The sequence below is a fragment of the Coffea eugenioides genome, chromosome 6, assembly GCF_003713205.1.
Source record: "Coffea eugenioides isolate CCC68of chromosome 6, Ceug_1.0, whole genome shotgun sequence".
Lineage (NCBI taxonomy): Eukaryota > Viridiplantae > Streptophyta > Magnoliopsida > Gentianales > Rubiaceae > Coffea > Coffea eugenioides.
The window spans coordinates 10,682,299-10,699,200 of NC_040040.1; the positions used below are offsets into that span (position 1 = coordinate 10,682,299).

The following is a 16,902-nucleotide window of genomic DNA, read 5'->3' on the forward strand; positions in this document are numbered from 1 at the left end:
GGAACGAGAGGCCAGATCAAATCTTGCTTCATATTAATTGTCACAATACATGACCCTTCTAATAAAATAAAAAAAAATCAAGACGAATGCAGTTCAATGATGATTTAATTTCCATCGATTTCTCATAAGGCCAGTTGGACCTCCCCTCTTAAATTAAGACAAAATAGAATAATATAGATAAAATGACGATGACAAAAAAAATAAAAAATAAAAATTAAGTGATCCAAACTTCAATGCAACCTTTTCTGTCGCGTTGGAGGGGAAGATCCAATATTATACAATCAGCTTCAAGTTTTTCCTCAATAGATCGGTATTCCAGGACATAATCATTCCCACAACTCCAAAACAAAGAAAAAAATAATAATTTGGAGTTTCTCATCCACATTATGGAATGTCGAACAAAACTAAAATAGCGAAATTAATCCCTAACCAGGTTATACGAATTCCCTTATAACTGAGAAAGTACAAGTTTCAACAATGTCACAAAAACATTATCTAGCTCATTTGGTTTAACAAAATTTTAAGCCATCCAACATAAAGAAATCAAACATAAATCCCACAAGCAAGTAGCAAGAACAAGGATCCAAAACCCTGCAACATATGAAGGGAATTTTATTAGAGACATAGAAGACATGAAGGTTAAAAGTGAAAATACAAGTTTAATGGATCTCGATCGTACCAAGAAGACAGATGCCACTGCCCCAGTAGTGAGCTCCTTAGCAAGACTACGATTCTTCTTTGAAGAGGTAGCTTCATAACTGCATGGACGTGCACAACTTGTTATTAGGAAAAAAAAAGCAGCAGACATGTGACACATGGAGACTTAGAAAGATCTAATCTAAAAGGTGCAGAATTGCAAAATACGAACCGAAATAAAAAGATATCAAATGTCCGGTAAAGATGTCTACAACGTTCATATTGCAGCCATCCACTTAGCTTTAATCATTTGTGACTCATAGTATCAACCCAATCACAAAGGAAGTTAGCCCATACACAATATTAAGGAATTGTTGATTTGTCATGGAAATTTTCCAAGAAAGAAGTTTCATTTCAGAAATAAATTACATATTATTAACAACATTGATTTAAGTAATGAAGCTAGATTTCATCCTTGGTGGCTCATCAGAAATTTCAGCTGCAAGACATGCATTTACAGCAAGGTGGTGCCAAAAATAGCACATTACTAGGGTAGATGGTTTTCTAGAATTAGGGAGGAGCAAAGCATTAACCAAGTTCTGATTTAACCGAAGACTGCAAGATCCCAAAAATAGAACAAACTTTCCAGGCAACTAATGATGTGTACTTTTGATTATGGCTGTTGTCTATCATGAGATCCATATTTCAATCTGGGCATATAACAAGCAGCAACTGTGCATTACTTTTCTCAGATAGCAACAAGTAAGGGGATACAAACTTACATTTGGCAACGTAATTGAGAGGAAAACATGAAATGCCAGCCACGGAAGAAATTGTAAAACAAAGACACAAGCCACTTAATGTATCCAAAGAGCAATTCCAGTAGTAAGATAAACTAAGATCCTTTAGATAGCCATAACATCTCATTTAAATGAGAATCACAACGGCAGCAGAGGAACGAAAAGTCTAGGATACTCTGGGGCTTTCTCAATTTGTAACCTCTCAACTTTGTTCCACCCACATTTACTCTAGCGAAAATGATCGGTTTCATCCTTCACATTTCACAAAAATATTCTTTTCATCCCTCACTTTTAAAATAAAACAATTTCGTCCTTAACATTTAAAAACTGAAATTATTACATCTCTGAACCCAAATTTCAATCTGAATCAAACCACCAATCAACCTGATTACAAATTTTGGGGATGTAATTGGTAGATCACTTGGTTAACTCAACTTGATATTCATGTGAAATTTAATAAACCTAAATGAAAAAATAAAAAATTATAACATAAAAAAGAAAAATTAATCTTTCCTACATTATCATTGTATATACTGACGGTTTTATATACCACCATATCATTTTAATTTAAATTTAAACACCAAATTTTATATTTATGATACACATCTAGATTCGCAAGCGGATATACTAACGGTGCATGAAAAGATTTACCCAAAAAAAAACTCTACTATTCCAAAGCAAAGAATGACCTTTTATGTTATAATTTTTATTTTTTTGATTTAATAAATGTCATATGAATATGATGAAGTTGACTGAATGATCTATCAATTCTATTTTCAAAATTTATTACTGGGTTATTAGATGGTTTGATTCAGAATTGAAAATTAGGTTCAGGGATGTAATAGCTTTAGTTTTTAAATGTCAGGGACGCATTTGTTTCATTTTAAAAGTGAGGGACGAAAAGAATATTTTTGCGAAATGTGAGATATTTTTGCGAAATGTGAGATATTTTTGCGAAATGTGAGGATAAAACAGGTCATTTTCCCTTTACTCTGCAAAGAAACTGCGAAAATAGTCTGTTTTCACAAAAAACACTTAAAACAACTCATGATGCCATACTCCAATTATCAAATGCAAAAACAAAAGAACCAATAAAAGATGTAGAAACGAGCACAATGTAATTTGTTTGTTCCTCTGGCACGAGGTAATGAGCATACTGAAAATGATTTCTTTTTTCCGGGGGAAAGGAGGCGCTTGCAGCTAGAATCCAGGTTTCCATCACATAACATCAACACATACAACCTACGGGGTTCATTCACCTATAAGAGATCAAATTAAAACAAAAAAGAAAAATATGCAGCCAACAAAAACAAGAAATTAACAGGACATGTCGACCGATTAAGATTATTAGGTTATTCAAATTAGCAGAAAAAAAAAAGAAATTTAATCTCAGTAACCTACCCCCCCCCCCCCCCCCAAAAAAAACCAAAAAAAAGCCGCGGAAAAGCAAAAAAGAATGACCAATCTACCTGATAGATTATAGATAAATGCAAATCAAACACCAATCAGAGAGCATACCCAAAATTCACTTGAGATAGCACTGTTGAGGTGTAGTAAAGAGTTCTACAAAAGTCAACTAAAAACTTACATGAAGAAGGAAGCAGTGACGATCAGGCCAACGGCGAGCATTAGGACGGCCAGCGTTGGGTACCACGGCTCCGGGACTGGGCTCGAGATCGGCTTCACTGATTGAGCCTTTTTTCCCAAAACAAAAATTTATCACAAAATAAAATAAAACAAAATCAGAAATAAATTCCCTAAAAATCTGATAAATGTAGATTTTGAATTGTGCGAGAGAGAGAGAGTACAAGAGGAAGAATTAGATAGTACCATCTTCTTAACTGGAGGAGTAAGGCGATGGGATCTTCTGCTTCTTCTTGCCTTTGAGCGTCAGACGGGATGGAAGACCCTGAGAGTAATGAGATTTTGCGCCTGGGTTTATGAGCATTAAGACGGATGTATTCTGAGCCGTTCGATTTCACGTGATATATTTAGGCCGTCCAAAATATGAGCCTCCTAAATATATATATCTATATATATTTAGAGAACATTTAAACATTTTGATCATAATACTAACCAATTGGCTGAACAGTGGTTCTTTGTGTGTCTCTCTTAGATTACTTTCGGGCCGATTTCTCGTTTACTCCTGCGTTTGTCTAAATTAGTTGGGTGTGTTTGTTCTTTCCGTTTCGAAAAAAAAAACATCAGAATACTAATTTAGGCAAGTAATATTGGTGCTCTTGAAAAGCCTCGTGCGGCCAGATTATGATGCAATGGATGAAACTACCTCCGCTTAGTTTTCTTTCTAATTTGTGATCAGCTAAAAATTTGAATTTGTTCTATACATCGCAAGATAAAATTTTTATTAAATTTGTAGGAACAATTGGAATTGGAGATTATCGTTACGATAGTTGGATGCATTTGACGCTAAACTAAAGTTTTGTTTGGATTGCATTTTTCTGAATTTTTTTATAAAAAAATAAACGGAGGAATGAGACGCACTAGGCAAGTCATGTGCGATGGACATTTGTTTGGATCGTAGCCTGCCAACCATGCGGAAAGGTAAGACGCACAGGAGATAAAACACATTAGATAAGTCCTGTGCAACTGGTAGATGGTAGGTTCGAGTGCAGTCCTAAAGGTTCGAACCCAGTTGCCTGGACTGATGTAGATTTATAGAGGGTAACTGTTTTAGGTTTGACTTGAATGGGATGATCCACTGACCACAACCGTGACGGGTTGAGCTCTGTTTAGCAGATTGTGAGATCAGTTCTTGTGGTATCTATTTTGCCCTTATGAATTCATTGCTTCATCACCGGTTTTCCTATTATCTAGCAGAGAATCATTTGCTTCATCCAAAAAGTAAGCCAGCAGCATATGCATTTCCCAACATGGGATACAAACTATTCTGTACAATTAACTTGCAGATTAACCTTTCATCACAGAACTGTCTTCTGATGATCCAAAAATGGCAGAAATTCCCCCGCGGGGGGGGGGGGGGGGGGGTGCTTTCTCTGCAAAATAGTGCACCATAAAACAATAGGCATCATCATACTACAATGCTCACTCTACAAGAAAATCTATTTCGCCGTTTTAAGTATTTTGTTGAAATTCAGATACATGTCAGCACTCATTTCAATTACATTTACATTTGATGGTGCGCAGGAGTTCCGACTCAACCATCCATTGTCGAAGAAACAAAAAAATGTATTCTTCCCTCGTCTCCTTTATTCTGGGCCATTGATGAAGGTATCCAAGCAATTCACTAAACGGATCCTTACTGATCATCTGTCTAATTATCTGATATCCTGTACACAACTTCTCAAACAATTGTTGCAGATGAATTTTGTCCATCGCAACAGAAAATAATTGTCACCGAGATCCACGCCATGACTTGAACATCAAACCATGCTCGCTCACCGTACCCCCAGATAATCGCCTCATCTTTTGCCATAGCTGCCTTGCTTTTCCTAATGTTAAAGGCCCTGAACCTGAGTGCCTCCCTAGTGGCCCAGAATCTTGCATCGCATATCTTGCCGATGAGCTCAATAAATCTGATACAGATATTCCCCTTTCAACATCTACCTCACAATCATAATGAGAGACTGGGGATTGACCATAATGAGAGACTGGGGATTGACCATGTAAAGGAACTCCCAAGGAGTCTAAAGTGTTAGAAATCCCAGTATCCATGTCTAGAGACAGATCCTCCTGACTACAACTTCTGGACCCCATTTCTTTCGTTTCATCACACTCATTGCATATTAATTTGAGTGCCTGAACAACTTCACCCATGAATGGTCTGTTTGATACCTCTGGTTGAACGCACATTGAAGCAATCGCAGCTACCTTTGAGATACCATCAAATGGAAAATCAGGGCCCAAAGTTGGGTCTATGATGGATTCTAAACCTTCTTTACTTGTAAGCACTGGGCGGGCCCAAGAAACCAAATTCTCTTGACCAGGTGGTTGAGACATGTCTACTGGTTTTCTACCTGTCAACAGCTCAAGAAGTACAACCCCATAACTGTAAACATCACTCTTCACAAGCAGATGACCGGTCATTGCATACTCTGGAGCGACATACCTGGTACATTAATAAAACCAAACTCTGTTTATGTCACTAAATGATGTCAAAACTGAATCTTAAGAACAACAAATAAAAAGGAAACACAGAGTGGGTGAACTGATGACTACTGCTGCTGCATCTATGTTACATATTAGACAAGTCACAAATCTGAGTGTTCATTGTAACTGAAAGGAATGGAGTTGGACAGAAGGTGGGTTCAGAACCATGTGGCACCAAGAAACTTCACCAATGGAAATGAAACATATCACACTGGCAGAGGACAACTGATTCAAATTGCCTCAATTTTGTACTAGCATTCCAAGGTTTGAAAACTTGAAACCACGCAAAGTTACTAAAAGATAATGTGAGGGATATAACACCATCAATCTAACCATAAAGTTGCCCTAAAAATGTTCAGATAAGGTCATCCAAGGGCTCATACCAAGTCGACTTAAAGAAAAGGTGCCCAGGGGATTGATTTAGCTACAGCAAGTCAAAAGCAGGGAAATTTACCCAAAGGTTCCCATTACACGTGTCGAAATGTGTTTATTTTCCTCATCCAATGCAGTTCGAGCCAAACCAAAATCAGAGACTTTAGGCGTAAAGTCATGTTCCAACAAGATGTTGCTGGACTTGAAGTCCCTGTGTATGACTCGTGGACTCGAATCTTCATGCAGATAGGCCAGACCACGAGCAGCACCAAGAGCTATCTTAAGCCGAGCACCCCAATCAAGAGGAGCATGTTCCTGGTGAACTCCTGAGAGCAAGCAAAGAAAGCATATAAATATAGCCGGGAAACAAGGTTGGAACTTATATAAACAGAAGACAATATTACCGTGCAGATGAGATTCCACACTGCCATTTGGTATGAGTTCATAGATTAAGCAGCGAGTTCGCTCCTCTGTACATATACCAATCAACTTGACCAAGTTTCGGTGATGAAGGCGACTAAGCATCTCTATTTCCGACAAGAACTCACGACCTCCCTGCTGGTCAGCTCGCTTTAGAACTTTTACAGCCACATGAGTCCCATCTTCAAGCACGCCACTATAAACACGACCAAAGCCGCCTTCACCAAGTATTCTTGTTTCACTGAAGTTATCTGTGGCTTTCTCCATATCACATGTACTAAAACATTTTGCAGAACCAGCATATGCTGCAATGCTAGAACCATAAGATAACGCAGCAGAACTTGGCCCACTTCCAATCATAGAGGCAGGAATCCCTACATTAGACACAGCAAACTTTGAGTTCTAAGCTATTTTTCTGCTTCAATGGGTCAATTGTTATGTGTTCTTGTTACAATTTTTTGATGACTCTTAGCTTCTCCATATGACCATGCTATGTTGTTATATGCTCTTTTTTTCATTTTTTTTAATTTTTATTATATTTTTTTAGCAGGGGAAGGGTGGGATTTTAGAAGCGGGGAAGGGGAAGGAGGGGAATTGAACACAGAACTTCTCGGCCTCAATGATATGCTCATTGAATGATTAACAAGTACAATAATGTATTATCTGCTGCCTAGGATAACTAGTAAAGACTTAAAAACATTTTGTTATGCAATTGGGTATTCAGGATTTCAAGAATGTTTGTGTGGTACCTAAAGGATTTGGTATTTGTGCGGTACCTAAAGGAAAAAACCAATCCTGATACACTCCAGCTGACCACAAAAACAGCCAACAGGTTCCCTAAGTTTTTATTTTTCGTGGGACTAGTTAAGTAGACTTCTAAAATAGCTCATGAGCTTATCCAACGGTTCTAACAGAAGATGCTTTCTTGAGATCATAAGCATTCATATGAGGTCAATCTTAGAGATCAAGATAGTACCTGATGATTTTGCAAGGGAAGGCATAGTAGCTGGTGGAGTAGAGTCTGGAGGGCAGAGCTGCTCTCTGTGTTTTAAAACCAATACCCATGCAATAGCGCAGCAGAAAATTACAACTATAGAGGTAGACAAAACTATAATTGCTATCACACTTCGACTTAGCCCACCTCTGTGATGCTGTCTGCCCACATCAACCCCAAATGGCTTTATGGCCGCTCCATTGTTGTTGCGACTAGAATAAGGGTCAGTTTCTATAGTACCAATATCAGAAGATGCAGAAGGTGGAGAGGGTGGAAGACCTACAGGTTTAGTGCCCTTCATTTTAATATCAGGATCAAACCACAAATGCGAAAGAGAATATGATGCAGGCAGCCTGACATCGTTACCTGGATAATGTACATAAAGCACTTCGTAGTCTCCAAAGAGTGAAGTTTGTATAATAACTTCTTTGAGCCAGAATCTTCGAAATGTCAGATAAGCTGTGGTATTATCAAATGTTTCTCCCAGGGGTACTAAGTCAGTGAGGACAATGGTCTTTTCTGGATCCTGGCTGGCAGCGTTTGCCCCCATAATCCGAACTTGACTTGGCTTCAAAAACACTCCAGCAGCTACTTCTGCTGCGAACTCTGAAACTAAAGGGAAGAAATTGTACAATGCAACACTTAGGCGGAGTCCAACTTGTATAGGTAGGACACAAACGCATGGAGATCCAGGAGCACCATTTGTCAATGGCTCTGAGCACGTAAATGATGTGCAATCTACAAAATAAAATTGGTTTACAAATTTCTAGCACCAACTTTCATAAATAGAATGCTAAACCAGATGAACAACAGAAGGAATAAGGGAAAAGAAGTACCTCCATTAGGAGGTGGAGGTGGTAATGCTTGAAAAGGTAGCTGGAGAGGCATCTTTGGCATCCTTGGCATAGGTCTTGTGGGAGACATTTTCGGGGAATGAATTGGCACTGGCAGTCCACAAGGATGATCATAGGTAAGCATTCAAAACTAACAAATCTTAACGTCAAACTTCGCCAGCGTTCCTTATACAACAATGAAAAACATGAGATAGCCTTTAGCTTACTTTGTTGAGATGAAGATGAAGGATGTGGTGATGGCGAGGAAGAATCATAGCTTTTTGGTGTAGGAAAGGGAAAATGAGATGGGGGTGTTGAGGATCCTGTAGAGCAAAGGTTGTTGGACATCAGAGGAAAACAAATAAAAGGAAATAAGACCCAGGGTTTCATAGCAAACCAGCAATTTTAATACCTGGGTTTAGGGGTGGAGGAGCATGGAACCTAAAGTCAGTCTTCGGGTCTGAGCTTGAATTATCTGGAGGAGCTAATTTGTGGGCCAACATTTACAACAAATTGAGAAGAAAAAATAGATGATAGGTAGGAGTTAAAAATCAGGACAGGAACATTGTTTGAGACTTTTATACCTTCTACAGCCGAAGCAGGAGGAGGAGCCATATATACTGATGGAGCAGGAGTTCTCTTATAATTCTTCCCATGATGCCATTGAAATGAAGAAGGTTGAGATGCAGGGGAGTTGGAGCCTGAAACTACAGGAGCATTGAGGGATGGAAGAGGAGATGGAGCATTATCGGAATTCCCCATATTATCATGAACAGATGGAGCTAAGACAAAGTAAAAAATCATTTTCAGGGTTTCATAGCAAACCAGCAATTTTAATACCTGGGTTTAGGGGTGGAGGAGCATGGAACCTAAAGTCAGTCTTCGGGTCTGAGCTTGAATTATCTGGAGGAGCTAATTTGTGGGCCAACATTTACAACAAATTGAGAAGAAAAAATAGATGATAGGTAGGAGTTAAAAATCAGGACAGGAACATTGTTTGAGACTTTTATACCTTCTACAGCCGAAGCAGGAGGAGGAGCCATATATACTGATGGAGCAGGAGTTCTCTTATAATTCTTCCCATGATGCCATTGAAATGAAGAAGGTTGAGATGCAGGGGAGTTGGACCCTGAAACTACAGGAGCATTGCGGGATGGAAGAGGAGATGGAGCATTATCGGAATTCCCCATATTATCATGAACAGATGGAGCTAAGACAAAGTAAAAAATCATTTATAGACATCTCTAGCATTTCTGGCTACGTATCAGAAAATGTCATTGAGAAATCAGAAGTTTTATATTCACCTTTTGCTGGTGAAGTGCTCACAGGCGACTGCTGGGTGCTTGTTCCATTTGGTGGTGTGGCAACAGGAGATGATGCAGGAGCTGTATCAGGCTCTGCACAATATGAGGGATGTATACAAGATATCAATTAGGTAACAGAGCTACTTCATAATTGCAATATAATCGTTAAAATGTAAACCCAGACTATCATTAAACATATCTCTGTAATGGAACTTAAGGAATCCTGTCCTTCAAAAAAGAACACAAACACTGAATAGAAGCATAAACCCATGCTAATGTTAATATGTATCCTCAGTTTTCAGCTACAAGAAATACAGCTCAAAATGAGAACTATTTCGCAATTATCAGCAGATAGAAACTTTCAACCCAATATCAATCCCTGTTACATGCAGCATCTGCACATCTAAGTCATAAAGACCTACAAGCGGTGTCACCGTGTAAAATATAACTGGAAGCAACTTGTTAGTAGGCTTTAGTTCCTCATATGCACTTCCTTTTCACTCAGAGATGGTTGTCTTGTTCCTTTTTTCTTGTTAGGAATTTGATACTTTTATAGGTTAGAACATAAATTTTAATACAAGAAAATTGTGCACACTCCTTCACAGAACTAGAACAGAATGAAAGCATTCCCTCAAATTTGAAACACAAAACTCACTTTTGAGGATTTCCTTTTTTCCATCTTTGATTTTCTTTTTCAAGTTGAACAAGCTGGTGCACTTTTCTCTTTAAAGGTCCAAAAATATTTGTGTGAATTGCATAAGTAACATCTCTGTCAAGTAATTAATAAGAGAGTATATCCGCCAGCACAACAGGAAGTAAAATATATTTGAATATTTTAACAAGTTTATTATGTATCAACTCAAGTATCACCTGACGAAGTGGAAGGAGGTTCTTTGGGTAATGCTGGTGGAATAGATAATGGGTTCCCTGGTGACTTGCCTGGGGACAGTCCAACTGGCATGCAGCATTCAGACAAATAGTGATCACCAAATGTTCATTTTAAAAAGAATATTGCAGAAAAAGATAAGTAGCTAGGAGTACCAGGAAGAATGGATGATGATATCCCAGGGGGCAGTGAATTTTGTGGTGCTCTCTTTGATGCATGTGTGTTGGATGCTACGTTTGACACAGAAATAGGTGCAGGATTTAGTAGATAATGTTCAACAATAAATTATTTGTGGGAGGGGAAATAAATTATCTACCAGCTACCTGGGGCAGTTGCCATAAAAGGAGCTTCGGGAGCCCTACTTTGAGCAGGTTTTGAAGGAACGGATTCCGGTACAAGTGGTAGGCTAGTTGGTGGACTTTGTGGAGATATTCTTGATGGAGATGCTCGTGGTGCTGCATGTGTAAAAGAAAAACCAATAACAACCAGGGATCCAGTGATGTTACAGGATAGGTCTAGCTAACAAGTACCTGAGGCTTCAGGACCTGGTGGCAATGGAGGGACGGTGTCATTAGCAATTACCGGGATCGGCATTGAATCACTTGGCGACAAAACTAGAGTACTTGGTGGAAGAGATGGTATATGATCTTTCACCTTTTGGGGTGCGGACGCAGAATTAAGAGGCGGCAATAAGAGTGGAGGGTCCACAAATGCCCCTGAATGGACATAAAACATTAAGTAAATTGAAGTTCAGTATCAGAGCTCTTTCAATATTACTGTAAGTCATGATATTCTACCATTAGGGAGACCTGCTGGGGTCGGTGGAGCAGCTATTGCATCGCCACCTGGAGAAAATACAGGAAATGTTGATGGAGATGGAGGCAAGCTATACCCTGAAATATGAGGTAACGCAACCAGTCAGTCAGTTCAGAAGAATTTTTTTTAGAAGTACACATGTGATGATAACATTTACAGCTGCAAAGCTGGAAAAGCTGCACTAATAATGGTTGACATTACCAACCAACTAGCACTCATTTTAGATTATGACCGAGATATGGATGGCAAAATTTTGGGCTTCTGCTGAAAAAATAGGGTGCCAGGAGAATCGGATGTGTGCAGCCACAGGAATACTGTAAGATGTTAGAATTTGCAATCTAAGGATGTTGAGTAAGTTTGATTGGGAAATTGTCATGCAAAGGCAAGGAAACCAGTTACAGACAGCCCATAGGATATAGACAGCTTAACATTGAGTCCTCGGTATCTCAAGGAGGAGAGGAAAGTAGAAGAAGTCAATGTTTATTATCTTTGAAGGGCAACTGAACATCTGTCAACCTATACTCAGTATCAAAGAGAGAATATCCTTACCAAATCACAAAAGAAGAGAGAAGACGAATCGTATTATAGCCTACATTAATGGCTTGCCAGCGATTCCTGAGATTTGGTGGAACTACATATATAGGCAACACAAAGAACTAGGAAACAAAATCAACCTTAACTGTGATGCATTAGGAAAAAAAAATTCTAAATTGAGAAGGGATGACTACAAGAGTCCCAGAAAGAAAATAATATCACATTAACCACAGTTTTAGATAGTGAAAGTAGTGAAACTGAGGCAAGTCCATTTGTGCCTTTACAACTTAGGAACCCACAAGCTCCTAACTTTCTGTCTGTCACCGTTACATCTATAATCTATAAAATTTTAGATGCAGAGAATAGATTTGTCCTAATTTACAACTTTTGATAGCAATAACTTAAGTTTCTTAATTAATTGCTGCAGAAAGGGAAAATACGTCCAAATTCCAAACTTCAAACAACACATTGCCAAAAATCATCACTTCTATAGCATCATATTCGAAATTTTAATCAACCGAATAATGCAACTTGACAAATTAAATTCTCTCTTCGCATGAGTAAAGGTGTTGGAGATTAATAAACTTCAGAAAGAGTTACCAGAAGATCCTTGAAACGCCAAGAAAGCAGCCAAGACAGTGACCTTCAGCACCGAGAACACAACTTGCAGCACCACCACTCCCATCCCATATGAAATCAACCGCAGAACCGATTCTCCAATCCCACCAAAATGTTAATAAAATATCCAAACAGTAAACATCATCTTAATGAAATGATTTGTGTAAAGGCTTCTGATGACTTAAAGGGATAACAAAAGAGAGGAAGTTAGATGAAAGCAATAACTGGCGAAAGACCCACCAAGGCCAAATAGTGAGAAGGAAGCAAGCAGAGAGGAGACGGAAGGAGTTTCTTGAAAAGCCCAAAAATGGGATTTTAGATAGGACGAAAAGCAATCAGTTTGTGAGAGTGTGAGGCAAACAATCATAATGACAAAAAACTCAGGCTCTGAGTTCTTGCAGAGTTTGGAGGCTGCTGGCATGTTACCTACAACCGTTTCTACAGACATGTGGAGCAATTAAAGAGTAATTAAAGAAAACCGACCAGCTAATTAAGGTAACTATAAACTGTACCAAATAACAGCACTCCTTTTCAAACACCCCAAGTAACAGTCAATCTTAGACCCCCGGAAATTACCCACTTCGCCCTCACCACTAGGCCCTGCATCAGCATTGCCGTCTAGTTTCTGTTCTTTTGGCAAATTTCTTTCTTCGTCTTAATTTTGGCAGTTAAATTCAAAGCACAGGTATCTATCTGTAAGAGGATAGTTTGGTTCCTATGTCCTTAGACGCTACTAATTAAAACAACAGATGAGTGAGGCCGGGGACTTGAGAAGGGTGGCAGAAAATTAATTACTGTTTCTTTTCATCATAAATTGGATGTCACATTTTTCCTTCGCGGCTGTTCCATAGCACGAGGTAATAAGTTGAGAAGTTGGAAGGAAAATGATGCACCAACTTGGGAAAGAGAGTTAGGCTTAGGAGGACTCTCATCTCATCTCATTATTGTGATTTGAGTTTAGTGACAAACCAAGTTGGGAAGTCTGCGGACTGCTGGTCCTAGTGGTATTATTATGGTGGCAGTGGGAGTTGAATGAAATTCTTGGAATTGTTTAGTTTGGTCGCTCACTGGTCACTAGTGGGGTTTTGCTCGGACTGCGTTTACTTGCAGATTTTCGGTTGGTGATGTTTTAACTTTTAATTCCATCTCTCTCCCTTTCACTCTCACACACACGAGGCTCTGACAGTGATAGTAGAAAGAGAAAAGAGGAGAGAGATTTATGTGCAAAATTGTGATATAGGAACTGATCTGCGGGGGCATGTGTCAAATGGCTTTTTGACACCTCACCTTCACGTACCTTGTAATCCTGATCGCCGACTAATAAAAAATAAATGAATAATAACTCATCTTTAAACACACACTTGGTTTTGGGACCATATTATCCATTTTTCCCAAGGACACACACTTGGGTTGGCACCATATTTTTTAAATTAAAAAAAAAAAATGATCCGCCAAGAGCTATCATCAATTGCATAGACTTGAATCTGTTGTTTGCAGTAGTGTCCTTAAAGCGTCACCTTTACGTTAGAAAAAATCTCGGTGGGATCTTTACTCTGAACTTAAGGTTCATGGGGAGCCCTTCCTGTCACCAATTGGCTGGATAGGATTTCTCTGTGGATCCCCCTTAGGTTGCTTCTTCTGGGCCGATTTCTCGATGGTCTCTGTGTGTGTTGAGTGTGGGTGTGTGTGTTGTGTTTCTACTAGTGGAAAGACGTTAGAAAAAATCCTTCTTCTAATTCAATTACTTTACCAGAAGAAATACAAAAAACTGAATAGATTAGAAGCATTGTATTTTTTTTTTTTTTTTTTGTAAAACATGAAGATGGGAAGTCAACCATTGGATTCGCTCGTCAAGAGAAATTCTTCACCTGCGAAAGCTATTCTTCACCGAATTTCGGCCTAATCATCTTGGCAAGTTTTGACCCTTTTCTGTAAGTTTGAAGGTATGTCATAGGTGACCCCGTGAATCCCTGATTGGGCATATTTAAAATGGAAAAAAGTTGGGTAGATCTGACCATGTAAATTAATCCAAATTTTGCCGTATGTTAGCGAGATATTAACTTAACATGGATTACAGGAGCCTAATTGCCATTTTCCCTTTTTTTGTCTTTTAACTCTTTCCCTCAATAGGCGTCTTGACATCTCACATACATCACATCACAAAAAGTGTTACAGTAAAAATATCTCAAATAACTTACAATCCAAACAATTGTAAGTTATTTGAGATATTTTTACTGTAGCACTTTTTGTTATGTGATGTATGTGAGATAAAAAGGTGTATTGGAAATTGTAATGATGATGTAAGCAAATATATTTGGGAAAATAATCAGCTGTCCAAACAAGATATTTCCCTGTCATTCATGCACACCATCACCATGTGTCAAAATAAAACAGTTTTGTTATTTGGATTGAAGATTATTTGGATGATTTTTTGGGAATGATGATGTACCACTTTTTTAATATTTGATGTGTATGAAATAAAAAATTGATAAGAAAAAATAAGAAAGTGATTGAAAAACATATTTATAATACAAGAAATGAATTTTTTGAAAGAGTTGTTAATCAATTATTAATAATTGAGTTTTCTAAGAAGTGCTCGGTGAGCACTTATTAAAATAAAATTTAGTATTATATTTAACTTATTATGTGAATGCACTAAAAAATTAACAATCGAACTGCATCTCGATGAGTGCTCGCCGTCTGAACACTCATTAAATGGAGCCCTGATAGTTTAGCTGTCCATCAAGTTAGCCTTAATTATTGTGAATCAGCGCTAAATGTAGTTATCTTTGAAAGATTGACTACTATCAGCTGCCTACTCTGGATCAAGTGGACAAGAAAGATTAACTAAACCGAGGGTTAGTTAAAGTGCCTGTAATTAATATTGGCGGAGGGCTGAGTGGTCCGTAACTCCTCATTGACTTTTGAACCACACCCGTAACTGCACTTTTGTCCAGATGAATAATTTGGGAATTGTGAGATTCACATAAATAAAATAAAAATAGAATCCGTCCTGTTGAAAAAGACACTCGTAATATTAGGACACACACGTGGCTTATGTTAAATTAATCCGAAAAGGCAACCTCGTGGGTGGCAGTAGTGTAAATGAATTTAATCAAATAGAATACTCTAGTATTCAAACTTGTTTCATTATTTTAATAAACTTAAACTATTATTTAAAATTGAATTGTTTATTTTCTGAATCGATTTTAAACGAGTTTTTTTTTATCGAATTTGAAAGTTAGCATGATTAGTTTGTGAATCAAGATCAAACGAATTCTTATCAAAGTAAACTCGATTAAAGTATCATGTAGTTTTATCCATCTTTCAATCATATTCGTGAATAAAAAATCATTTCACTAGAATCAATTGAGCGATTTCGCAGTACCATCAAATTAACATATCTTTAGTTGAATATAAATCGATTATTAAAAGGGTCTTTCTAACGCGTGCTTGTTAGACATTTGTTAGTACATTTAAAATTTATCTAACATATCATGTATATACACGTACTATAATTATTATCCTATCTTACATTTATATAATTTTCTTATTTAATTTTACCTAACCTTCATTATATTTATTTACTTTTTCTAATGAATCTTATATTTTAAAAAAAATATGACATTTAAAATATATTTTAACCACCGGTGATATTGCTAGAGCAAAAATTAGGATGCAGAGCAAATTTCGATTCAATTGACAACTTTACCCTTCCTCAGATTAGCGACAACCAATCTTAGTGTAGGCCCAGAACCTTTGTTCCTTTCCTGTTCCAACTCCAAAAATTTCCGGCTCTCGATCATCTACTGCTGCCCCAACAAAGCCACCAACCGCCAGCGCCATCTCAAGAATTCAACAATAACTAATCTTCATTCTTCCATGCCCGCAATCCATAGTCAAACTTCCTGTTGACTCGTCATCCAACGGATTTGGGGCAGCGACGGTCATCAGGCGGACCGTCCCTGAGCAATTCACGGTCAAGATGTGATAAAAAAAATTGTACGATTCAGATCTCATCTTATATCTCGTTTTTAACAACATGTGTGGGACCTATAAAATTTAATTTTAAAATTACACTTTGTTGAAAGTAAGTTACACTATATACAAATAGAATTACGTCGTGTGTAAAATACACATAACCTTAAGGAACGACTGCCTGCCCTGGTCCTTATCCAACCTAATCTCATCACTTGGCATATATCTTATTTTCCTCCTCCAATTGTCCCCCCCCCCCCCCCCCCTTCCCAGTGCCCACCTTATAAATTTGTTTATACTAATTCAATCAACAATTCACAAGTTTAGAGGTCACATATGGGACACACGTCAATCTAAACCAGATGCAAAATCGGACCAAGAAAGGCTGACCATCAAATACTTAGAAAAGAAAAAATAAATTTCTTCTGAAATCCATTTATTTGTTCTTTCTCTATGATCATTGATTTCAATCCAGACAAAATTGAAGATCTTTTTTACTGTGCCGACAAAGGTGTGACAGGAGGAAGGAATGGACTGATGATTAATAAAATTATGATTTCTTAAGGAATTGACTGATAATTTT

The 16,902-nt window shown here is 37.9% G+C and overlaps 2 protein-coding genes across 7 annotated transcripts; both read right to left on the bottom strand.

Moving 5' to 3' along the window:
* Window positions 1-229: 229 nt before the first annotated feature.
* On the bottom strand, window positions 230-3,377 carry LOC113775183 (transmembrane protein 258). Its single transcript, XM_027319948.1, has 4 exons — window positions 3,267-3,377; window positions 3,025-3,131; window positions 680-758; window positions 230-591 (listed from the first exon to the last, which is right to left on the bottom strand). The coding sequence occupies exons 1-4, from the start codon at window positions 3,267-3,269 to the stop codon at window positions 544-546; spliced, it is 237 nt and encodes a 78-aa protein (XP_027175749.1). The 5' UTR covers window positions 3,270-3,377; the 3' UTR covers window positions 230-543.
* Window positions 3,378-4,468: 1,091 nt separating this feature from the next.
* LOC113775258 (receptor-like serine/threonine-protein kinase ALE2) lies at window positions 4,469-12,924 on the bottom strand. Of its 6 annotated transcripts, XM_027320058.1 has the most exons (18): window positions 12,324-12,924; window positions 11,171-11,266; window positions 10,904-11,089; window positions 10,697-10,828; window positions 10,529-10,603; window positions 10,358-10,441; window positions 9,488-9,580; window positions 9,196-9,393; window positions 9,024-9,095; window positions 8,768-8,890; window positions 8,596-8,667; window positions 8,411-8,506; window positions 8,187-8,294; window positions 7,717-8,088; window positions 7,333-7,629; window positions 6,341-6,730; window positions 6,019-6,262; window positions 4,469-5,523 (listed from the first exon to the last, which is right to left on the bottom strand). In XM_027320058.1, the coding sequence occupies exons 1-18, from the start codon at window positions 12,406-12,408 to the stop codon at window positions 4,809-4,811; spliced, it is 3,438 nt and encodes a 1,145-aa protein (XP_027175859.1). In that variant the 5' UTR covers window positions 12,409-12,924; the 3' UTR covers window positions 4,469-4,808. The 6 variants fall into 6 exon arrangements, with proteins under 6 accessions (XP_027175859.1, XP_027175857.1, XP_027175858.1 ...); XM_027320056.1 differs by having other exon boundaries at window positions 6,019-6,730; window positions 11,183-11,266; XM_027320057.1 differs by having other exon boundaries at window positions 6,019-6,730; window positions 9,196-9,318.
* Between the last annotated feature and the right edge of the window lie 3,978 nt (window positions 12,925-16,902).

Excerpts from the sequence above, each read along its gene's own strand:
- LOC113775183 (XM_027319948.1), bottom strand. Across the intron at positions 759-3,024 it reads GTCACTGCTTCCTTCTTCAT|TTATGAAGCTACCTCTTCAA; the intron begins GTAAGTTTTTAG and ends ACGTCCATGCAG. Across the intron at positions 592-679 it reads CAGTGGCATCTGTCTTCTTG|GGTTTTGGATCCTTGTTCTT; the intron begins GTACGATCGAGA and ends CATATGTTGCAG.
- LOC113775258 (XM_027320053.1), bottom strand. The coding sequence starts at position 12,408 with ATGGGAGTGGTGGTGCTGCAAGTTGTGTTCTCGGTGCTGAAGGTCACT. Across the intron at positions 9,581-10,357 it reads ACCTCCTTCCACTTCGTCAG|AGCCTGATACAGCTCCTGCA; the intron begins GTGATACTTGAG and ends CATATTGTGCAG. Across the intron at positions 5,524-6,018 it reads CGTGTAATGGGAACCTTTGG|GTATGTCGCTCCAGAGTATG; the intron begins GTAAATTTCCCT and ends TTAATGTACCAG.